We start from the raw sequence: 24,927 nt of genomic DNA on the forward strand, positions 1-24,927 counted from the left end.
CAAGTAGGAATTTTTTTTAATGACTGATAGGTCTCAACTTGACAGTCTCTGCCCTTAAGCAGGGCCAAAAGTAAATTAAAAAACTGGGTCAGCCCCAGCCATGTCAGAGCACCTGAGCACCAACCCTGCAAGTGTCTCTCAAGGACAAGTGTCCTGGATGGGATCTCCCAACAGACTTGTAGATGTCAGAGAATCATCAAACAAATCAGTCCCTCCAACTACTGGTGGCTTCTGTGCAGCTTGCGCTTCTTGTTGGGGGTTGGTCGAGCCTTCAGACCCGCAGGAGAGGGCCGAGCAGCCTTTGAGGGCCTGGTCCGCTTCTGAAAGGAGCCCTGACGTGAGGCCAAGGGTTGTTTCTTCTGCTTATCTCCTTTGGGGTCTCCTTTAGCTTGTGCCTTAGCTTCTGTTGCTGCAGAAGGTTCCTGTTTTGCTGTTGGTTTCTTTACAGCTTTCAAGGCTACGCGTTTCCTCCCTTGAGGTAAAGGCTCAGCTGCTGCTGGAGCAATGTCTGCTTGCTCTGCCTGCACCGCTGGCTCGCCATTAGGCTCTTCATCTGCAAAGAGAACTAAGCGTTAGGCCAAAACAGGGGAGGCAACTGTGAGGTGAGGTGAGGTAGGACAGAAGGAAGGAAGGAAGGAAGGAAGGAAGGAAGGAAGGAAGGAAGGAAGGGAAGGAGGGAGGGAGGGCACAGCTCACATGGGGAGAACATTCTGTTTGGAACCGTTGCCTGCTTTCACAGGAGTGCCCCAAATTGCTTCATAGGTGGCATACGGGGCAAGCATCACAGTCCTGGTGTGAAATTGTGTGTGGTGTGTGTTGCAAGAGAGAATGTGTGAGTGGGCAACTCAATGATTAATTTCTTTTCTAAAAAGGGAGTCTTTGGTCTCAGCTGCTACTAAATTTCGGTCAGCAAAATAGGCCTGTGGGCCACATGCAACCCCCTCCCCCACATTTTGAGAAATGGAGAATGCCACATTGGATACTTACAATGAAGGTGCATTATGGATTGTTGAGAGGAGGAAGTCACACAACACAGTTTTCCTGCCTTTTCCCCACAGAGCAGGACAAAGATGATGGCAGCTATTTTGGGTGTCAGTGCAGAGCCCACCATCTTGAACTGCTGCCATCAGCTTTGTCCTGCTCTGTGGGGAAAAGGCAGGAAAACTGTGTTGTGTGGATTCCTCCTCTTACGAAGCCAGAGAATTGCCCCATGGTTGCTGAAAAAGTGCACCATCTTGGGCTTTATTTTATCTCATAACCTGTAAACCTTTTCTTTTTAAAGTCAAAAAATTGATCAAAAACAAAGCTAAAACTGTAAGTGACTTCTGGTTTTTCTATAGCTTCATTTTTTTATGTCTAGGGGAGAGCATTGGCTCCTACCACTGAGGTAGGGTCTGCAGCATCTATACAACAAATTTCAGCATTAATCCATTTGCTTCTCCCTCCCCAACAGGTTCAACCAATACAAGAATATTCTGTTCTCCAATCCACTTTAGCAGACTGAGTCAACAGAAAGACATTTGCATAATAGCCCCATTCAGGCATTATACACCTGTTTAATCTTCTACAAAGGGAGTGTAACTTTGTGAAGAAGAAATGCTCTTTTCATTCTGGATGTTTTCCATGCAACCTCCCCTTCCTTGTGTGTTTGTTTTGCCCATTTCATAGTGCCTAAAAAGAACTAAAGTCAAATTAAACGTGTTGCTTTTTTTGGAGCTGCCTCTCAGCATTAAAAGGAACAGCCAACTTTATCATCTTCTATTTTTGATTATATTAAAACCAGAACTAAGTCTCAAAATGTAAGACAGCTGTAAGACAAGTGTTACACTTAATGCACAATCCTCTCCCAGACTACTTAAACTGCCGTCTAGTTTTGACCACAGTTACTTGTAAGCAAGCCCCATTAAATATAAAGGACCTCTTTCTCATAAAGAAAGACTAGGTTGATTTGGGTTTCACTTCAAATATAAAGTACATAGTCTTTATAACCACGGTTAGTGTTAACCAGAATCTATATCAAGCAAAGCCCCATGGGCCCCACTTTGCTGACCCCTACTTTAATAGAAACTGGGACCAAAGACACTGAACATTTCAACAAAACCATGTAATTTGTGTTTGCAGAATGCTTGAGAAACTAGTGAATTCTGGCAGAATCTGTATGGTAGTCAAACAACATTCCTGACAAAGTAAACCCTCTGAATCATTACCTTTCACAGCCTTGGGAATGGCATTAGAAAACTTCTTGAGTTTAGCAACAAAAAAGCCATCCATGTTGTGGGTATGAGGGTAGAAACGCCGCGTAGATTTCAAAGAAGGATGGAAACGACGCTCCTTAAACCTGGATGAATGCAAAGAATTTTTTTGAAAAATCAATGGCTCTCCTTAGAATGATGCCTGACCTCAATTTCCTGGTTTTGGATTAAGAGTTGCATACCTGGTGAATCCTTCTTTACCAAAATCTAGGCCTGTTGGCACCAAGCGGACATTGCGTTTCTTCAGGGCATAATCCACAACCCATTCATTTTCCTCCACCTGCCAAAACAGAACATGTATTGTCAGTTTTCTCCAGGTTCCCCACATAGCATAGTTTACACAGTCTAGGCCAGTAAAAACCAGAGATAGACAGAAAGGCAGACACTTACCATGACTGAACATGTGCAATATACAATGTACCCGCCAGTTTCTGAGGCAGCATTAACCGAGTCAATGGCACTAAGTATCAGCTCCTTTTGTAGGTGAGCACAGCGTAAAATGTCTTTCTCGTCCTGAAACAGAGAGAAAGATATTGATAACAGCAAAGCTTAATATGTCCAAAATGATCAAAGTAATCCAAGCATTGAATAATACTGCTACTACTAAGTATTCAGCTCTACCATAATCATTCCCACCATGAGGTTTACTTAGGGCGACCTACTTAATTCATGGCAGAGACGAAACATGAGGCTTACATTTGTCAGCCCTTCATAGGCAGTTTAGGAAAAGGCTTCTAATTTAATGGCAGAACAAGTATTCTGCCTGCATAAAGTTTCAAGTTTAACTTCCAGCATCTTCAGTGAAAACAAAATGCAACAGATTCTGGGCACTATTCAGGATGAAATTCACTTCCCCTACGATCAGTTCTATGAACAGCACTTCCGATTGCAGCTGCCAACAAGGTAAACAAGTCAATATTCTATCAACCCATCCATATGGTCTCTGTCTCTCTCACCTCCTTCATATATCCTCAAAGATGTTCCTACCTGGAGATGTTGATAACAATAAATGAAAACAAGGAGGATGTGTAGTTTCAAGCTTTTCTTCTTTTCCTCCCCCCACCCCACATTCTGGGTGCAAATTCTTTGGTAGAGCACCTTCTCTAATGTCCCACTACAGTGATTGTACCAAACTTACCTTATTGGTTTTAACTGTGGGGTCCTTTGAAATAACACCTGTACCACTGCATGGAGCATCCAGCAGAACCCTGTCAAATCCACCCAGTACCTTAGGACAGAAGAGAAATTCTTACTATTTTATTAATGTTTATCCCACTCTTTCCCCAGTAATGAGACTCAAGACAATTCATTAACTATTAAAAAACAGGATAGATTAAAAACCATACAAAAGAATAATTAACTAGTTTCCATATATACAGTTGCCCCTCCTAACTTGCGGATGTGAGATCCATGACCGTGAATATCCGCGAAGGGGTGACCTCCGCAATTTTCAATGGCGCACATGCCCAACGGCGCACCCCATTCAAGTCTATGGGGCTTGAATATGTGCAAGCCTCTGTTTTCACAGGGTGGGGGGAGTGTTATTCAAAAAAATCAATAAAGCATTGAGAGTTCCTCCCTTGGTTGCACATACTATCCCCTCTCAGGTTGCCACCTAGAGCTCCAAAAAATCAACCTTAAAACCCTCACAACGCATCAAGAGACAAGGCAGCAGTATCTATCTCTGCCTGTCCATGAGACATGTTCAACATGTCCTGTTTGACACATCAGGAGAAGGATAAAACAAATGACAGAACTGAGTGGCACTGCTAGACTTTAAGGTTGGCAGGATAGAAACTGCTCTCAGTATCAAGAGAGACTTCTCTCTCAGAGACTCCCCTGAAACATCCCCAGCACCTTTCCTTGCTGTCTCAACTATATACCTTGGGAAACTGGCGCCCATCACAGTGGCTCACAACAGTGTTCGTGACACCTAGGCGGTGCAGGTTTCCCACCACACTGTGTAATCGCTCTGCATTGCTGTCATTAGCCAGGATCACACCAGTATTCTTCATCAGTTGGGCTGTCATAGTGACAAAAAAATGGGGGTAAATTAAAACTGTTAGGCACATTACTTGTACTCCTACTTAAATCCATCTCACATATCTTTTCTTTGCTATTCTCTTTTTATGCAGCCCCGTTTCTCTTGAACAGGAGACTTGAAACTTAGGTCAGCAGCTCTCCATATAATTATTCATTGGTTCAAAAAAACTTGGGTGCCTCTTCCCCCCAATCAGTAGGAGACAAAAATCTTTGAAGAAAAATTCAGCTAATGGCTACACAGGCACCTTCTACTTTATATCTAATATCTAACCCCCAATGGAAGGCTTGGTATAAAACTGGAATGAATTTCCCCCAAAGTATCCCAGGAAGGATAAAAAAGATAACCAACTGGAAAAGGTGTGGACCACTGTTGGCTGAACAAATTGAAGGACAATTCACACTTAAGTCCATGTCTTCAATTATCCTACTTGCCATTTCTCAATGGTCCAAACACACTGAGAGATGTTGGCACTGAAGGGTGGCTGTAGTTTCCCTGAAAAGAAAGTTCAACTTGTACCATGTTCTGCTTAAGATCCAGCAAATGCATAGAGTTTCACTGGCTTCTCTCCCTCCAGCCTTTATTTATTTGTTTTATTTAATAGCCTGGCATCCTACCAGGTGGCTTACAAGGTTAAAACAAGATAATGCTAAAAACCCGCCAAAAAAAGTTAAAAGTATAATGAAACAAATTATCATATTAAACACAATTAATTTTAAAAGTATGAATTATTTTAAAATACATTATTTAAAAACATAACTTAAAAATACAGCATAGCCCCCTCCCCATCTGTGCAACCAATCAAACTCTGTTTAAATAAAATTGCTGGTTATTTTTAATCTGCCAGCAAAAGAACAGAAAAGATAGCAGCCCCAAGAAGTCTTTCTTCTGTGTCTTTACCAGATGTGCCCAGGACAGTGACAGGACTGAGAGAAAGCTCTCTGCCAGAGCCACATAAGGCTTTATAGGTCATAACCAGCACTTCAAATTGTGCTGAGAAATGAACCAGTAGCCAGTGAAGCTGTTTCAATAGCGGAGATATTTATTTCCTGTATGTAGGCCCAGCCAGCACTGACAGCTGCATTTGGGAGCTGCTGAAGTTTCCAAAGGCCACATAAGAGTACATTACTTTAGTCAACTGGAATGTACTCAAGGCATGTGCCACTATGACCAGATCTGACATCTCCAGACCCATACGAAATAGGTTAAAGGGACAATGTTAACCTTTAGAGGCTAATGAGGACTACCAGACTGAGAGAGATTTAGTGATGAATGCTGTAGAAGCTGTTTCATACTAAAGAAAGCTCTCCATTCCATCTTCTGTGGAGGGCTCCAGTCCACAAAAGCTATACCCTATGGAAGTCACCAAGTCCCCAGTAGCATTTGCACAGCTGGAGCCAAAGGTGTGGCTGAAAACAGGAGCTAATGCAGGCACCCAGACAACTCAACAAAGTAAGCTCTCACAAGCAGAAGCAGTTATGGCAAGATTTCCCTTCACACTTCTTACAACAAGGCTGGAAGGGGAACAACGCTTGCTAGTTCCCAAAGGAAACTGTGTGGTCTTGTTCTCTTTAACTGCTGGAATATTCATATCTGAACCATGGCCACTCTGCTTGGCTCACTATCTTCCAAGCAAAGTAACTCTTGTAAGCCTGTTTTAGGCTGTGCAGTGTACAGTCCATGCATCATGTAGGCACCCATGACAATGCTCTCTGATGATTACTGTCGCTTCCACTACAGGGCAGTTCCAGAAGGATGAGATTTACTGTATATACTCATAAATAAGTCTAGAAATTTTAGTCACATAATCGACCCAAAGAACTTGGGTCAACATATTCATGAGTTAATGTAAGAACTGTACCTTAACTCTTACCAAAAAAAGGAACCATCCACATATGTGAATAGAGTGGCGAAAGACAAGAGCTTAGTTCATCCTGGGAGAACCTAAAAGAAGCACCAACCCTATCTATTCTCTCCACTGTAGTTCCACTTCTGGCTGGGTAGGAAAATAGCAACATGCTTTGGCATCCTTTCCATTTTGTTCATCCTTTACATCCTTTGTTATATGCCCCTAAATATTACCCCCAACTTATACACGGGTTATATAAAAATCCATATTCCAGCCTCAAAATCTGCCCTCAATTTATTCATGAAATTGACTTATATATGGCATTTCTGGCATCACTGAGGAACTTTAGTTTTCCACTTAAATCTACTGGTACAACACAGGGAAATGGATATACAGAAAGGGACACACAGAAATACGGCCAGCAAAAAGCATGGGCTCTCAGTACATCTCATCCTTCTGGAACTGGCCTTTAGGGGATGTGACAGTAGTCATCAGAGAGGACTGTAATGGGTGCCAGCAAAGCCCAGCTTGTCTTCTCACTTCTCTCTTGTATTGTTTGGCCTGATATCCAGCTAAACGCTTGTCAAAACCAAATTACATTAATACAGATGTTTCAAATTGGAACTCACTGCATTCATTACAGAGTCAGAAGAATGAAAGGGGGATTGGATAAGCTTCTGCCTAGTCAACCTTGTGACACTTTTCTCAATGAAATTTCCTATTAGCAGAAAGAGAAGAGCTTTCCTGTAATGTTTTGGATCATAGGAAGGAAGAGCATAAACCAATAAAACCCACCCCAGTCCTCAACTAGTACCTATGTAGCTGGTCTTGCCTCCTGGGGCACAACACATGTCCAAGATCCGCTCGTTCTCCTGAGGGGCAAGAGCCATGACAGGGAGAAGGCTGGATGCTCCTTGCAGCATGTACTGGCCAGCCAAGTATTCTGGGGTGGCACCTAGGAAAGAAAGGGAAAGCACAGACAAAACAATGAGAAACTAGCTGCTGGATGGTACACTGGGAACCTTATGTTAAGACCCATTCTTGCCAAGGAGAAGGAGGCATCCAGAAATGGGATAATCCAGTGGTTCTCAAAAAGTGAGATGGAACTCAAAGGAGGGAGGAAACTGGGGTGCTTTACAGACCGCCCAAAAAGGGCGGTCTGCCGGTGCCTCTGTTTCCGCCGCCAGGAAGACTCAGCCTCCAAACGGCAAGGCTTCCCGACGGCTGAAAAAGAAGCCCCAAAAAGAGGCTTCTTTTTGCGGCACGCTTATGACACCGCAAGGCGCCAATGGCGCACTTGCGGCATCATAAGTGAGCCACGACGTGCCATTCTGGAGGGCCCGCAATGTGCGGGCACTAAGGCCATGTGTATAGGGTGCTGGCATTTTGTATGTACTAGGTACGTACTAGGGTTAGGGCGTCCGGAAGGGACGCCCTTTTGTAACCATAGTACATAGCTAGTACGTACTTTTCGCCCGTGTAGAACGGGCCTTAGAGACTCTAATCCCTCACCTTCCTAAACTAAATGTGTAAAATCTACACATGCACTGAATTAAATACTGAATTTAATTTAATGAAACTATTCAAATTGAACAACGTAATTTCCTTATAAACTGTTAAAATATAAATATACATGAATGTGCAAATGAAAATACACATAATAAATGAAGTATTTGTATCCATATACTACATTGAGCACGATGTCTACATGTACATGAAAAGGGACGGAGGGATCCCAGGCTAAAATGTTTGAGCATCACTGGGTTAACCTCTTCGGCTGCCCAGCCAAGACAAGGGATGACATTTTATAAACTGAGACTTTTTTGCCATGAAGTAAGATGGAGGACAAAGCTGAAATCTGCCCATAAAGGATGTTACAGTTAAGACTCATGTCTAACTGCAAAAACTCCAAAATTTCCTTCATCCTCACTGAGGACACACCTGGAGGTTTTCTACTAGCCCATTTGTGAAGAGCTCTCCAAGTTAACTCATAAATCCTAATGTGTATTTATGATGAGAAGAAAGGACAGCATGAACTATCTTGGCTGAATAACCCAATCTATTGCAAGACTCCACTTTAGAGGCCAGGTAGAGCCACTGGCCTTGTGACAAAAGTTAAGGGAGAGATGGTAGAAATCAGAGGCAGCGGCAGCTGCAAGAAACATGGCTGTCTTGGCCAATTAGGAGCAACTAATACTATCCATGCCCACTTTGTCCTGATTGTTCTCAGAACCTTCAAGATGAGAGGAAAATGAAGGCTTATAGGTGACCCGGAGGCCAAGGAGAGAAAAGGGCATCCTGTGCTTCCACCTTGGGGGAAAAGAAGCAAGAAAAGTAAAAAAATCAAAAACATAAAAATGTTAAGAAAACAGGAGAAATCTGTCCCACATGCATGGAAGAAAGAGCTACAGAGATTGTTTGATTTGCTACACTCTTGGGCAAAAGTGGTCCCACTTAAGGCAAGCCACATCGGAACTCCTCTGGAAAGAGTGAACTTCTTTTTCCAAGACAGAAGAGATGCTCTGACCTCTTGGGAAATCAGATATTTGATGTGACTGAGAGCAGCTATGTGGGCCCCGAATGACACCCAGGAGATGCAGTATAGCTATAAAGTCTGCAGGGAGGCAGGCTTGGAAGGCGAGGGACAAAATCTCTTGGCAGGAGGGTGCTAAAGATAGAGCAAATTTGTTTTCTGCAGCTCCAGAAAACAAAAGCTGGAGCAATAGATTCAAACTACAGGAAAAGAGAGTCCATCTCAACTTTAGCAGTAATGTCCTGACAGTAAGAGCCATTTGACTGTTGAAGATGCTCCTTTGGAGAGTGGTGAAGTCTCCTTCTTTGGAGGTTTCTAAACAGAGGCTGGATGGCCACGTGTCACAGGAAAGGCTTGGATTGTGTATTCCTGCATGGCACAAGGTTGGACTGAATGAACCTTGAGGTATCCTCCAACTATGATTCTACAAGGAGATAGCTGGTTAGCAAAATTGACCCTGTCAGCAACTAAATTCAAAATCCTTTGAACTCATTTGTTTTGATCAATCATAGGAACTGGCATAGGCCAGTTGTGCAGGCAAAGATGGGAATAAGACACTTTGCCAGCTAAAATGGCTGCTGTCACGAGTCTGAGTCACAAAATGGCCACCACCACCAGAGGCATGCACTTTTATCTTAGAAAGCTGTCCAGGCAGTTTAGATTTAACACAAAGAGAATCACTCATCTGAGGGAACAAACTCGTTAAGCTGCTAGAATGGATGGCTGCTTCTATTGGTGGCATGTCCTCTCCCTCCTTCACCCCAGGATCAACATTTAAAACAGTGTCTGGCTCTGGCGCTGCAATCTCAGCTCTCTCAACTGTTTCAGTATCAGAGGACAAACTGAGATCCAGATGTTTTTATACACCAGCAGAAGCAGCTCTGGAGAAGGCACTCTCAACTATGGGAGAAAGATCAGGGCCTCCCTCTGTCTCTTCATGATTGAAGGTTGCTCCGGAGGAGACAGCCACGTCACAGAGACAGATAAATGGACGCTTCTCTTTACAACTCCCAGAGGAGGCAGTTAAGAAAGCTCTGATGTTTTTAGAGATGTGGACAGGTTTGGGGCTTTCTGGCCCCAAGCTTCCCAGAGGAGCATGAATGTTTCCCCATAGTATACAGAGAAATGAAGAGAAAGGGAACCATGGTTAAAAGCAAAAGGTGAATGATTCTATGTGAAGGAAGATGAGCAAGGAGGAAAGGGGGTAGGATCGTGACTGAAAAATATACTTATTTATTAGATTTGTATTCCACCATGGGATTCAAGGTGGATAGAAAGAGGACAAAAAGGCTTAAAAGTTTTATTTTATTTATAGATTACACCATTCCTTGCCTTGCCTGAGCAGCAGAAGAGGTTAACCCATTCCTGGATGGTTTCTTCTCTACCAACAGAGAACTCCTGGCACCTGACAATCTTAGAGGCTTGGATTAAACAAACAAACAAACAGTTTTTTACTCACCTATAGGTACAGAGGAATCATATACAACAAGTCCAGTTTTTGACCACTTTCCTAAAGGATCAAGATTTACTCCACGATTTATCAGGGCCTGCAGGACAAAGGGTAAAAAAGGTGATGAAATATCACTATGAAAGGAGAAGAGCGAACAAGAATTGAGGTGTACAGCCACAGATGTACGCACCTGTGCCAGGTCACGTCGCCGTGTCTTGAGCGTGTTAGTGCGGAGGGTTACAGGCCGAGGAACCTCATTAGACTCTAAGAACTCTACCAGCTAAAAGCAGGAAAGAGGGAAAGGAACAAGAGGTGAAAAACTTTCTCAGCATGTACAAGGGGGTACCGTAAAGTTTTAATTATCACCGTAAAAAATATTGACAGAAAGTGTGTTTTGATTTGTAGTTAACTTTTCTCTACGTAGTCACCATCCAGATTTACACATTTTCCCCCAGCATTTCGAATACCCTCTGAATACCTGATATTGTAGAAGTCTGCAGATTGCACCTTACCAGGGGGTATCGTAAAGTAATAATTATCCCCTGGAAGTTATTATGGTATAATAACTTGAAATTTATCATTGGTTCCTAAGTGCATTGTGTTGAGAAAATCAGCTCACTGTGTCCTTTATATTTGTAACAGGTTGTGCCAGAAGTGCCTAAAGTGTAAGATCCTCATGAAGGCACAATCTGCAGACCTCTACAATAATGGTATTCGAAGGATCAAGAAATGCTGGGGGGGAAATGGGTATCTGGACAGTGACTACGTAGAGATAAGTTAACAACTACAAATCAAAACAAACTTTCTGTCAAAAAAAATAAATAAAGGTGATAATTAAAACTTTATGATACCTCCTCATACGTGTTGGAAGATTTTTTTGCATTCTTTCATCTTTTCCTTAGATAGATTTTCCTGCATGCACATCCTGCTGTATCCCCTCATTCAAACATCTAATTTGCTCCTACTGAATCACAGGGCAATAACTTTGTAAATTTTGATATTTAAATATTTTTGTCTCCATAACAAAGACTGAAGCCTTAGGAAACTTGAATTGCCCTACAGTAAGTATGGGGATTGAGCTCTACTCTACCTCTGGAAAATAAGTTATAAGGTTCTCAAAAGCAAGTTACATAGATCCTAGTTGATTAATGTTATGTACTTTTTAACAAGTACAATAATGTTTAAGAAAAAGTTGTGAATATGACATACAAGCACACATAGTATAACGTAGCAACCCCAACTACACGAGTGCATATTCGCAACATCCAGAAGAATGAACCAGCTATGCCTCTACTGGAGATATGGGTAAAGCAAGGCATTGTTTGGCATATCTGGGGGCCATGTTCAAGAACTGCAGTCTCTTGGGAAAATATCATGAAGAGACAGAGTTGAGACAGAGGCAGGCCCTGCTCTGTAATATGATTAATTAACTGTTTTGCTTTACGGTTTTAGACAATCTGGTAATCTCTTAGAACCTTTGGAGAGAAGCAGAAATATATATTCGTATGACTACAAATCTTTAACAGATTGACTTGCCAACTGGCCTGGGCAAGAAACTCTGATCTTGTCCAGTGAGACTGCTCCAGTAGGAAGGTTGCTTCACATTCTATTATCAAATTTGTTTTTATTCAACTTTTATGTGTTTTAACCCCCTGGCTAATTTTATACAAGTTTTAGGAGTGATCCAGTTTTACTTTTGTAAGTATTTTCTAAGTATTCCTCTCTACTGTTGATATGGTCAGTTGACTAATCAATACATTTGTTGTTGGGGTTACTTCACAACAATTACAGTGAGATGGAAAAAAAAACCTCAAATGGAAAACAAAAAATCCAAAGTGGATTTGGGAGAGAGAATGTTAGATGTTGGGACTAGACTGGACTTCTGTCTAATCTAGCAGGGCTTCTTATGCACCCTTTGACTGAAGCATGAGTCAATCTAGACATCACATCAAGCTGGTTTAACAAAGGTTTAACATAATTATCTATGGAAACAGCTTCATCCAACTTGTAACGGCAAACAGATTTTGTATAAATTGGGACTGGTATTTTGAGTCTGTGCCTGCTTGTGGTTTTGCTGCCGAACAGGTTACAAAAAGGGGAAAACAGTCAGGAAAAAACGCTATTAGGCCACAAAAAATACCTCTGATAGTGGGAAAAGATCCATCATCTTCCCAATTAAGAAGTCACTGTAAGAATAATAAGCAGCAAGATCCCGACGCAGAAGAGCCAGATAATCCTGCCGTGAATGCCCCTCCTCGCGCTTGGTGCTGAAGTCCTGAAGTACCTCTATGTTGTCTTTTATACGCTGATGAATAAGCTGGAGATCAGGGGGCTGAGCAGGTGATCCGGGAGTTAAGGAGCGACAACAAACATACAAAGCAGCCTAATGCCAAGTCATAGATTGTTCCCTCAGGGCAGCCTTTCTCAAATAGTGGGGTGGGCCCCCCAGGGGGGGCGCGAGGCTCTGTTATGCAGAGGTGTACTTATAACAATTTTATACACAAATGATACTATTTACAGTCGCGCGGGGGGCGCGAAATGTTTTCTTCTTCCTAGGGGGGGGGCATGACAGAAAATAATTGAGAAGCACTGCCTCAGGGGAAGGTCTTTCATAGTCCTAACACTAGAAATTATTTTAGCTGGAGTAAGCCTGGCAACACTAAGCTATGGGACTCTGCCCAAGTAAAGAACAAACTTTCTGACTACTGCTAGTTTTAATTTTCAGTGCACAATGCACTCTGTGAAGTAACACCATGGGCTAGAAACTATGTTGTGCTATGAACAGTTCTAGTCCTCTCTTCATCACACAATCATGGAGGGGCTATGAAAACTCTGCACAAGACAGAAAGTGATTTGTCACACTATTATGGAGCTGCATTCTTTAAAGCAGAAACTGGCAATTGCCTGGACCCACCACAGGACCTTGGACCCAACACAGCACCACCCAACCTTGTTTTTTATTTAAAGAAAATTACTAAAAATATTCTCCCCCCCGCCCCTCGAAGTGTGGAGACTTTTGTTATTTCAGGCCTCAAATAGCCCTTTTTAAAACCAGGAAGCAAATTTCTGCTTTTAAAAAAATCTCTCCTGGGTCCGGGGCCTAAAATTGGGGACAGGGGGACAGGGAATGATGAAAAATTTAGTGAACATGGTTTTAAGGAGCTGCATGCAACCTGTACTTTGCATTTTGCCCTCCATGCTAAAGAGAATAAATATTCCAAAAATTTACATATACATAACCTCAGCAATCCTTAAAAGAGTTTTGTCAAATTAAGATAAGATACCCACCCCTTTGTGGCACAGGGAAAGCTTTAAGTGCACAGGCTAGACTACAGGTACCTACCAGGCTTCTAAGCAAGATATAAAACAAGGGACTTTGCATATTGCCTACATTCATTACATTACAGTACTGCTCTGCCATACTACAAAGGGAAGAATGTGATTGCTATCCAAGTGGAAACAATCCCCCCCCCACACTTTATAAACGTGTCGGCATCCTGATCACAATGTATACCAAGCAGAAATTGGATATCTTCTTTCTCTATCTCCTGCCCACTGGGGAGCACAAAGTGCTCATCTGTCTCTACATTGAGCTGCAGGCCAGCATCTTTGTCTGTGACCACTTCTGGCTTCTGTGGTGGGGTCTCCTCTTCATCCTCACTGTCATCCTCACTGAAGTCCTCCCTGTACACAAGAGAGCCATTTAAGTGACAGAGACTTTGCCACATCCTACAAGAGTAAGCAACCATACACATGACATGCACAACCATGCACAAACACAAACATTCTTTCTACCTCCACTCCAAAAATCATACTAAAGATGGATGGAAATGGTTAAAATTTCCATTTCCAGTAGTACCGCTGGCAGGAAGAGGGAGAGGTTAAAGGTGCAAAGAAGTAATTCTCCCCTTTCCTAGCATTCTTGATTCTCCTGGGATATAGGACATGCAAAGAGACTAACCTCTCCCACCCAAAGAGACTAACCTCTCCCTCCCATGAAACAGAAGAAATAGGCTCTTTTTAGTTATCAAAGACTGCTTGCTCAACATACAGAGTGGGGTGAGATGATTCTCTAAGGAATGACAACAGCAGGGTGGGGGGCAGTTGGACTGGGGAGCAGGGCATCTCTGGTGGGCCATAGGGGTAGGCTGACAAAAGTCTCTGCAACCAAATCAAACCTCTTAGCTTACCCTTCCAGCTTGTCTTTTTGGGCCGCTTGCTCTATAGGCAGGAGCTAGATTTAAAAACAAAGAAAGAGAAAGAAAAGACATCAGCTTATTCAAATGCTAGAATTCACACATGCTCTCCAAGATAGATAACACAGATCCATAACAAAACGCATGGGAAGTAACTTGAGTTTGCCAAGCTATGCTTTTGATTATAAATAAATGCATTTTTTCATTCTCCAAGTGATATGTGTCTCACAAGCAGAAACATCTTCCACTGAATATGTTCATAATTCCATGTACTACATTATTTTATAAATGCTATCCTCCTTTAGGCCTAGTCACTGATTCTAGGGGTAAAAGACAACATTCAATAGCAGTACAGTACCGAGAATCTGGATCACTAGGCACTGCCAGTGTGTGTGTGTGTGTTTTTCTAAGGGGAGCAGCATATGAAAAATAAGTAAAAGGTAAGTGTGAGGTAGCCATTATGTACAAAAAACCACAAATATATATATAACTGGAGAGGGGTGGGACACTAGGAAGCATCATAGACTCCTTCAATTTATATTCACACACACAATAATCTGCATCTGTTTCCCAGCTTAACCTGTTCCCACCTCCCCCAAGGTCTGCACCATGCTGGCTCTCTTCTCAGATAGCCTGAGAAGAATTTATCTAGATTAGAATTTTATTTAAATTAGTTCCATAATACAGAGATCTGTCCCGATTTGTATTCGGTACAGCATTCTTGGGAAAAGTAGAAGGAATCAAGAAGAGTGGAAGACCCAAAATTAGATGGATGGACTCAATTAAGGAGGTCACAGATATGAATCTGCAGAAACTGGGAAGATCAGTGGAGGATAGAAGGTCTTGGAGATGTCTCATCCACAGGCTCGCCGTGAATCACGATTGACTCAAGGGTTGTTAATAACAACAAAAACAGCATTCTTGAGAGTCAGCATGGTGTAGTAGTTTGAGCACTGGACTACAACTTTGGAGACAAGGGTTTGAATCCTCGCTCAGCCATAGAAGTCCACTGGGTGACCTTGACCAAGTCACAGTCTCTCAGCCTGAGAGGAAGGCAAAGGCAAACTCCTTTCTGGACAAATTTTGTCAAGAAAAACCTATGGAAATGACTTGAAGGTGCACCACAACAGAATTCTTACTTCCCCAAGCATGTATATTAGCATAGTAAATGAACAACTTCCTTTTTATCGGGATCTGTGTTAAACAGGAAGGTGACCTGTCTAGGAGTCTTAGTAAGTTCATGGCATTCAAACTGGTAACCTGCAAACTTTTATCTTAGCTGTACAAGACCACACCTGAGCCCAACAAGTTAAGAAATACTTAAAGCTGTTCACAATGTCATTGACTAAAACTATGTGCCAAGAGTTCTTTACCTCTGCTTCATCACTTGAAGACAAAGCACCATAGTCATCTACCATTCCATCCTCACTTCCATCATCTCCATCACTCTCCCAAGGACCCTCATCACCACTACTTTCATCTTCCCTAGTTTCTTCAGATCTTGCTCTCTTTTTCCCAGAAGCAGACGGAGTAAGCCATAAAGCATTGTCATCAGTGAAACCAGCTTGACGGCCATCTTGCAGTTCTGTTTTCTTCTTTGTACCCTTCAACAATGGATCTTCTGCAGCTGCAAAGCAAGACCGAGGAGCAACTTGGAACAAGTATGAAAAAAGTCATTCGATCTCCTAAGTATCAGCACTTCTGTTCAAGTTCTAAACAGTGTTTAAGATAAAAGAAAAATCAAGTCAAGGGACACCTCTCAGCCTAGGCATCAAAGTGTTTTACAAAAAAGCCTACAGGAATGAGACTTGATTGGGAGTCAGATTTGGGAATAAAAATAAAGGAAAAACAATGGGAGTCAATTTGGAAATGCCACTCCAAAAATCAGTATCTGCCCAGATCAGAGAAAATGCATTAATAATTATTCATAAATGGTATTACTATCTACTCAAACACCACCCACCTATTAAACTAGAGATCAATAATGAATTGTCAATAATTGTTGAAGCTATATCATAGACACAATGGCAAAATAAATTATTGGAATTATGTGTGGTTAACAAGCCAACAATATGTAGATTCTGCAAGGACATATTAAGATGGATAAGTTAAATTTTAGCCCAAAAAGCCCACTTCTGATGAACACTATTACTAATTTCTATATTCAAAAGTGAAAATGAGAACTTCCTAATAAAGATCTTACAGCACTTATGTTAAGAGCTACAAGGCTAGGAATAGTTAAAGTATGGAAAACATCAGAAAATCTCTTGATATAAGAATGGGTAAATAGGATATGGTCCATATCTCTTTCAGAAAAATTAACATACAAAGTAAGAGCAGCAAAAGGGGACATAAAAGAAAGTATGTCTGAGAGTACTTGGAAGAAATCCACTATCTATATTAATCAAGGCGATGCTGGACTTAAACCACTTTTGGATCAAAAGAGATTTTGGAAAAATGAATATTGAAGGTTATGATTAATATATACTGTATACACTCATGTATATAAGTCTAGAAATTTTAATTTAAACATTAACCCCCCAAAATTGCGTCAATGTAAATACTGTGTCAATGGGCCAATGTAAGTACTGTATTATAATTCTTATTAAAAAAGGAACCATCCCTTGGTGACAAGCAAGAATGTACATCATCTTGGAAGCACTCCTCTCCTTTGTCATCCATCCAGCCTTTACTATGAGCACAAACAGTTATGCCTGCTGGAATTGTGTTAAGTACTTTGACAATGATCTAAGACACACTGCAGAAATAATCCGGTTGGAGATCACTTTAACTGCCCTCACTCAATGCTAGGGAATTCTGGGAACTGTAGTATTGTGAGACATTTAGCCTTCTCTGTCAGAGAACACTGGTGCCACAATAAACGACAGTTCCTAGGATTCCCTAGCACTGAGCCAGGGCAGTTAAAACAGTCTCAAACTGAATTATTTCTACAGTGTGTTTTGGACTCATGTTTTCCTTTGCTTCATCTTTTAGATCCTTTGTTATATGTCCCTACATTTTACTCTTGACTTATCCATGGGCTATGTCAAAATTCATAATTTTGGCTTCAAAACCAGTCCTCAATTTATACATGAATATTAGTCATATCTATAACTATATCGAAGATAATTTGTATGCATGGTAGTTGACAGGGATAAGGTTCATGATTTCATGATGTGGGGGAGAGAGGATGGAAGGGAGGGAGAGAGGGAGAAGAGAAAAAATTAAGATATCTGATTAGGAAGGAGGAATTATTGCATGTATCAGGATTAAAAATCTAAAAGAATAGAAAGCTAGCTGGCTCCTGGACCCTAGGCATCATCTCTAGTGCTTTGCACTGAGCAGCTTCAGCAGCAACTGCCTCCTCCCGGCCCTGATGAAGAGACTATGGCCCCGAACAGACAGGCCAAAATAAAGCTGCTTCAGGTCCAGTCCTAAGAACTGGAGCGCAGCTTTGGCGCAGCTTCTGGCCTCTTAAGATGCATGCGTCATTTAAACAGCATACCTCCAAAGTGAGCCAAAGCAGCTTTATTTTGGCCTGTCTGTTTGGGCCCTAATATGGATGAGTTCAGTGCATACCATGTTCTCATCTGCTAACCCCTTACCTTGAGTCTTCTGGAGAGCAAGAATCTTTTTGTCTGTTTGAAGTTTCGCAGATTTGATTCGTCTCTTTGCAGCTCTAAAAACGGGGCACAAGAATAAGCAAAAAGCAACAGAGTCTAAGATGGTGAACATAAACAGGTCTGTGAGGGCTACATCTGTTTTCAAATCAAAGCCTTAACAGTATATCCACACAGCACATTTAAAGCAGCTTGACACCACTTCAACTGCCATGACTCTATCCTACAGAATCCTGAGATTTGTAGTTTGGTGAGGCACCAGAGATCTCTGACAGATCAGGCTGAATAAAAACAAAAACAAAACAAATACCTCACCAAACTACAAATCCCAGGATTCTGTAGGATAGTCATGGCAGTTAAAGTGGTGTCAAAACTGCTTTAATTCGGCAATATAGATACACCCTTGACTGACTATTCACTCAGATTTAAAGCTAAGTTTACTTTTAAACCCCATTCACCATGTTCACAACGGCTTCATCTGTACTGCAGAAATAATCCAGTTTGGCACCATTTTAACCACCATATCTCAATGCTATGGAATTCTGGGATTTGTTGTTTTGTGAGATATTTAGCCCTCTCTGTCAGAAATCATTGGTGGCCAAAACAGATTACAAATACCCAGATCCCATAGCATTAATCCATGGCAGTGGTGTCAAACTGAATTATTTCTGCAGTGCAGATGCAGCCCATGGCTATACAGTCAGCCCTCTAGGGTTTGGATACCAAAGTCCATGAATCTTCAAGCCCCATTATATACAATGATACAGTAAAATCGTGTCTCTCACATAAAATAGCAAATTAAGGTTTGTTGTTTGTAATACATATATTTAACATTTTCAAGCTGTAGATGCTTGTATCTGTGGATATGGAGAGCCAACTGTACTAAGAAAAGAAAAAGGGTTCAAGTTGCAAATGAAAATGTGAATCTGCCTAAGTCTTGAAAAATGGTGACTGGTTTATTTAAAAACATCTTTGAGCCACAGTTAATGCCAGAGATCATAATATAACTTAAAGTATCCAAGTTATCTACAAATGTATGGGCACAGATGTCTACATTATGTGTTTTACCTGTGGCCAGACTTACTGTAAAGCAATGCCAAAACCAAGGAAAATGGAATGCCATTGAAATATTCGGGAATTATTTTTGGCTGAAGGGAGGGTGGGTATAAATGCGCTAAATAAATAAATACATAAATAAACCCTGATAACTCTCATTAAAGATGGCCAGAAATGATATGTATATATTATTTATTCAACTGTAAATTCTCATTTTTGCTCTTAATCTTCAGAGACACTTTACATAATGTCTTGATATTGTGCTTGCTTTGAATTTATCTGCAGCCGACAAATTCAAAAAGTTTTGGGCAGCCATATTTTAAAAAAAAAGAAAAGAAAAAAAGGAAGTGTTATCCTGAACAAATAACAAATACTGATGACTCTCTTACTAACCTTCGTCGAGCATGACTGGAAAGCTTCTTTGTACTGTCATCCGGGTCTGAAAAACACATACACACCAAGAAATGAAGCTGAGCAAGACATCAAGCATGGCTAGGACATTATCAAGGACTCTGGACTGAATTTGAGACTATACAAAGGTATAGAAGGTTGAATTGCTAGTTTCTACTGCTGCTGAAACAAGCTTCACTAGGTGGCGGGATGGTTGGACCTGTCAAAGTAACAATTAAATTACTGCCCAGTGAAACTACTGAATTGATCCGTAGTGACAGGTGGGATATAAATATATTATTATTATTATTATTATTATTATTATTATTTTATTTATTTATTTCTCCCCAAGAGCTAGAAATTTTACATAGAAGGAAGTCTTTCTTCATCTTCCTATATCCTGTCCCTCGTGCAAATTATGGTTTGCCATCAACCAGGATTAGAAGTTATCAGCCACTATGTGTAAGGAATGGAGCCCAAGGATTGTCTGGCAACATAGGTAAGGATAATAAACAATGAGAAAACAAGGGAAAAATCATCCAGCACATCCTTCAGAGTTCCATCTTGAGGAGTTCAGGAACCATGTACCAGGGAACAGCTCTTCCCTTTAACCTGGCTGTCATCTCTACAAAGATAGTGAGAAAGGAATAGAGCCCCAGCTGAGAATTCAAATTACATAAACTGTGTAGGTATTGGGAATACTGAAGGTAATGATTGTCAGTTATGTGGATGACAGATTAGGTTTTGGAAAGTATGGGAAAACCATAATATATTCTGTTGTTCTAAGAAAAATACTTCACCACAATTTGACAATATTTAACTGTGCAATCAAAACTTTTTTTTAACCAATACATTCAGCAATTTGCAAATACCCTTTGTTCAGAACTAGTGCAGCATGGTGGATAGAGTACTGAATGTCACCCAGGAAGATGAATGTTTGAGTCTCTGGAAAGCCATCAAGCTTACTGGGTGGTCTTGGCCAACCCAACACCATTCATTCTATCAAACTTACAGGTCTGATGGGAAAATGAAATGAGACACTCATTGTCCCTGCAAAGAATGTGTAGTAGTGTTCAAATGGAGGAGCGTGTGAACTAATTCAAGGACTAATGAGATTAAGCACTATATCTGGACTCTGGAAGGAAAGGCTTTTATGTTTCCTTTGCCAATGAAGGATATACCTTGGATTAGATATACAGATCAATGATGTTTATGGAGGTGTGTCAACCAGTCCTGGATGGGGTTGCTCTGTGTTTGCAGCCTGAGTGTGCTTCTGGATCCATCACTCCAAATGACAGCTCAGACAGATGCAAGGCCAGAAATACTTGCCATCAGCTTTGACTGTTATGCCTGCTGTGCCCTTTCCAAGACTAGGAGGACTGAAAGATGGTAGTCTACATGCTGGTAACCTCAAGGCTGGGCTTCTGCAATGCTAAATTTGTACATTGGGCTAAGTTTGGAATCTTCAGTTAGTTAAAACATGGCAGCCGGATTGGTTACTAGTACACCTAGGAGTGGTTATATCACACCAATGTTAAAATCACTCCATTGGCTGCCAAATAGTTTCTGGGCAAGGTACTATGTGCTGGTTATTACCTTTAAATCTCTACATGGTTCACTTCCTCCCATATAATCTGCCTGGTACTCAGGTCCTCTGGTGGATACTTATTTCAACTGGCCAGGACTAGGTTGGCAACTGTCAGCCAGAGGAATTTTTCTTCAGCCACCCCTAGACTATGGAATGATCTACTCAATGGAAGAGATTCGACAACTGAATATGGTGAATATTCATTAGACCAGTCTTTTCCAGAAGGCCTATCCAGATAATTTTTACATTATGAATTTTAAACAATGGACTGTTGTTCTGCTCTTTAATTCTGGTAAGGGAAGTCTTTGGTGTCGATCTCAACCCATGGCAATCCTGTAGATGAGACATCTCCAAAATTCCCTGTCCTACAATCCTCTGCTTAAGGAGCCCTGGTGGCACAGTGGTTAAATGCTGGTCCTGCAGCCACAATGTTGTGAGTTCAATCCTGCAGCGCTCCAAGTTGACTCAGCCTTCCATCGTTTCGGAGGTCGGTAAAATGAGTACCCAGTTTGTTGGGAGCAATTGGCTTACACATTGTAAACCACTTAGGGTGTGCTAGCTCACTATGAAGTGGTAAAGATATGTAAATGCTATTGCTATTTGGTGTCCAGTTTAGATGTAAGAATTCCTGCTTTGGGCCAGGACAGTTCATGTATCACTGACCTCCGAACAATTACAAAATGGCAACAGAAAGTCTCAGGTGATGGACTTTTCTGATTTCAAAGTCTTTAGACAGAGTAGATGGCCATCCCTCAGGAGTACAGTGGGTGCTTGGCAAACCCTGGAGTTTGGTTCCAGGACCAGTGTACACCAAAATCTGTGGATTCTCAAATATTAAATACAATGGCAGAGTAAAATGGTGTTTGTTGTTGTTAACCACCCTCTAGTTGATCTCGACCCATGGTGACCCTGTGAATGAGACATCTCCAAGACCCACCCCCCTGTCCTCCACAGGTCTGCTTATGTCCTGCAAACTCATAACTGTGACCTGCATCTCGGATGCGGCCTTCCTCTTTTTCTGCATTCCTCCACCTTTCCCAGCATTATTGTTTTTCTAATGAATCCTCTCTTCTCATAGTATGTCCAAAGTACGACAGCCTAAGTTTTGTCATCTTGGCTTCCAGGGAGATTTCTGGCTTAATCTGTTTAAGGACCCTCTGTTTGTCTTTTTGGCTGTCTGTGGTATCCTCAGCACTCTTCCCCAGCACCACATCTCAAAGAAGTTTATTTTCTTCCTATCTTTTTCTTAACTCTCCAGTTCTCACATCCATACCTGGTAATAGGGAATACAATGGCTTGTACGATTCTAACTTTTGTGCTCAGTTGTATATCTTTGCATTTTAGGATCTTTTCTGAAAATCAAGGTTTGCTTCTTGGAATTTTTATAATACACACACTCACACACAAATATTTTCAAATTGTGAATGGTTGAATTTGTTGACGGTCGAATCTGTGAATATAGAGGGCTGACTGTACATTAGCTTTGTATTCCTGCGTGGCAGAGAAATGAGCTAGATGGATCCTGCAGCCCCAATTCTATAATACAGAGAATAGAATAAAGTTCCCATGAAGGAGGAGAGATGACTGGGAAGTCAAAGCTGTTTGGAGATTTCTTCTCCAGACACATTTGAGACTAACTGGAAAAAAGAAAGAAGTTTGTAGTATGAGCTTTCATAGACTTCAGTCTACTTCTTCAGATGCTTATGGGGGAGTGGAAGCCAGGGACAGACAGGAGTGCAGAAATTTAAATGAAGGTAACTTTATTTTATTATTTAGCCAACGTTATTATTTAGCTGAATTTAGCCGACTGAAGTGAAATAAATAGATAATTTGGCTAAATAAAGTGGCCACCCATCAACCTCTTCAAGACATTTGCCCAGATACAGACAGATATCTTCTTTCTCAACGAAGTTGTTCCTAAGGACCTATGTGTGGGGAGCCCTTTGCAAACTACGTCTCATGTAGAGCCCATGGGTTCTACTCATGCTGACTGGGTTTGCAATAACCAAGCCCCATACAGACTGCCAAAATAAAGCTGCTTTGGGACACTTTGGAGGTATGCTGTTTAAATGTTGCATGCGTCCTAAGAGTCTGGAAGCTGTGCCAAAGCCACGCTCCAGTCCTTAGGACTAGATCGTGGCTTTGGTGTGGCTTCTGGATTCTTAGGATGCATGCAACATTTAAACAGCATACCTCCAAAGCGTCCCAAAGCAGCTTTATTTTGGCCATCTGTATGGGGCCCATCACTCCTTTTCAGTTTCTTTCAGTTAAACTCCTGTCTGTCTCTGGCTTCTACTCCACCATAAGCATTTGAAGGCGAAAGTCTATAAAAGCTCATGCTACAAGCTTCTTTCTTTCTTTCTTTCTTTCTTTCTTTCTTTCTTTCACTTAGTCTCAAAGGTGCTACACAATCTCTATACCCGTCAATTCTACAGACTAACACGGCTGTGTCTTTTAAGTACTGCAGCTCCATCTTAGGGATTTATTTGTAGCTTTGCAAGGTCTCTAGCTTTCTCTCGGTCAGGACTCTGTAGTACGGCTGTAGTAGAGGACCCAATCCACCTTCTGTCCATCTCACAGATATTGATCCACTCGTCTTATTTTGAAAGGTAAGGGTTTGATGGGGAGAAAATATTAATATCTGTCACTATTGATTGTAACTAGGGAGGGGGATCAGGTTTCTACTTTCACTGCAACAAAACTACAATTCTCAGAGGACATATTAAAACAAATGACAGTACAGTACTTGCCCATAGAGAAACCATACTTGCCCATAGAGAATCATTGGAGAACACTTACTTTCCCATAGGGAACATTTGGGGATTACTTGCCCATAGGGAAACATGGGGAAAACTTGCCCATAGGGAATCATTGAGGAATACTTGCCCATAGGGAATCATTGCCTATAGGGAATCATTGAGGAATACTTGCCCATAGGGAATCATTGCCTATAGGAATCATTGAGGAATACTTGCCTATAAGAAATCATTGAGGAATACTTGCCCATAGGGAATCATTGAGGAATACTTGCCCATAGGGAATCATTGAGGAATACTTGCCCATAGGGAATCATTGAGGAATACTTGCCCATAGGGAATCATTGAGGAATACTTGCCCATAGGGAATCATTGCCTATAGGGAATCATTGAGGAATACTTGCCCATAGGGAATCATTGCCTATAGGGAATCATTGAGGAATACTTGCCCATAGGGAATCATTGCCTATAGGAATCATTGAGGAATACTTGCCTATAAGAAATCATTGAGGAATACTTGCCCATAGGGAATCATTGAGGAATACTTGCCCATAGGGAATCATTGAGGAATACTTGCCCATAGGGAATCATTGAGGAATACTTGCCCATAGGGAATCATTGCCTATAGGGAATCATTGAGGAATACTTGCCCATAGGGAATCATTGAGGAATACTTGCCCATAGGGAATCATTGCCTATAGGGAATCATTGAGGAATACTTGCCCATAGGGAACCATTGAGGAATACTTGCCCATAGGGAATCATTGCCTATAGGGAATCATTGAGGAATACTTGCCCATAGGGAATCATTGAGGAATACTTGCCTATAAGAAATCATTGAGGAATACTTGCCCATAGGGAATCATTGCCTATAGGGAATCATTGAAGAATACTTGCCCATAGGGAACAAGGGATTTAATCCCCATTGTTCTCTATGGGCGAGTGACCCCCATGGTTCCCTATGGCCAAATATTCCCCATGACAGTATATGGGCAAGCATTCTCCAATGGTTCTCTATGGGCAAGTATGGTTTCCCTCTGGGCAAGGAGGGCCATCTTACCGGGGGGCAGGAACCCGGCGAGCTCCTCCTCGGCCCCGCGCTGCTTTCGGGCCTTGCGCCCAGGGCCCCGCTTCTCCTTCCGCGCCGGGTCCAGCTTGCGCCCCATGACTCCCGATCTCCTCCTCGCCTCGCACTG

At 41.7% G+C, this 24,927-nt stretch overlaps 1 protein-coding gene across 1 annotated transcript; it reads right to left on the reverse strand.

Moving 5' to 3' along the window:
• NOP2 (NOP2 nucleolar protein) lies at positions 1–24,927 on the reverse strand. The gene is made up of 16 exons (XM_089488915.1): positions 24,792–24,927; positions 19,391–19,436; positions 17,927–18,000; positions 15,695–15,948; positions 14,316–14,359; positions 13,658–13,809; positions 12,266–12,465; positions 10,316–10,405; positions 10,135–10,222; positions 6,957–7,097; positions 4,136–4,275; positions 3,391–3,480; positions 2,643–2,765; positions 2,435–2,532; positions 2,208–2,338; positions 1–553 (listed from the first exon to the last, which is right to left on the reverse strand). The coding sequence occupies exons 1-16, from the start codon at positions 24,895–24,897 to the stop codon at positions 219–221; spliced, it is 2,112 nt and encodes a 703-aa protein (XP_089345041.1). The 5' UTR covers positions 24,898–24,927; the 3' UTR covers positions 1–218.

This window comes from Sceloporus occidentalis, unplaced genomic scaffold (assembly GCF_023333645.1).
Source record: "Sceloporus occidentalis isolate IW3139 unplaced genomic scaffold, rSceOcc1.0.p SCAF_1, whole genome shotgun sequence".
Lineage (NCBI taxonomy): Eukaryota > Metazoa > Chordata > Lepidosauria > Squamata > Phrynosomatidae > Sceloporus > Sceloporus occidentalis.

Bases quoted from the DNA above. Each gene is read 5' to 3' on its own strand.
- NOP2 (XM_089488915.1), bottom strand. From the start codon at position 24,897: ATGGGGCGCAAGCTGGACCCGGCGCGGAAGGAGAAGCGGGGCCCTGGG. The intron at 3,481-4,135 runs GTATATAGTTGA...TTCTGTCCTAAG, and splicing joins ATGGGCGCCAGTTTCCCAAG to GTACTGGGTGGATTTGACAG. The intron at 2,339-2,434 runs GTATGCAACTCT...GCATTCATCCAG, and splicing joins GGTAAAGAAGGATTCACCAG to GTTTAAGGAGCGTCGTTTCC.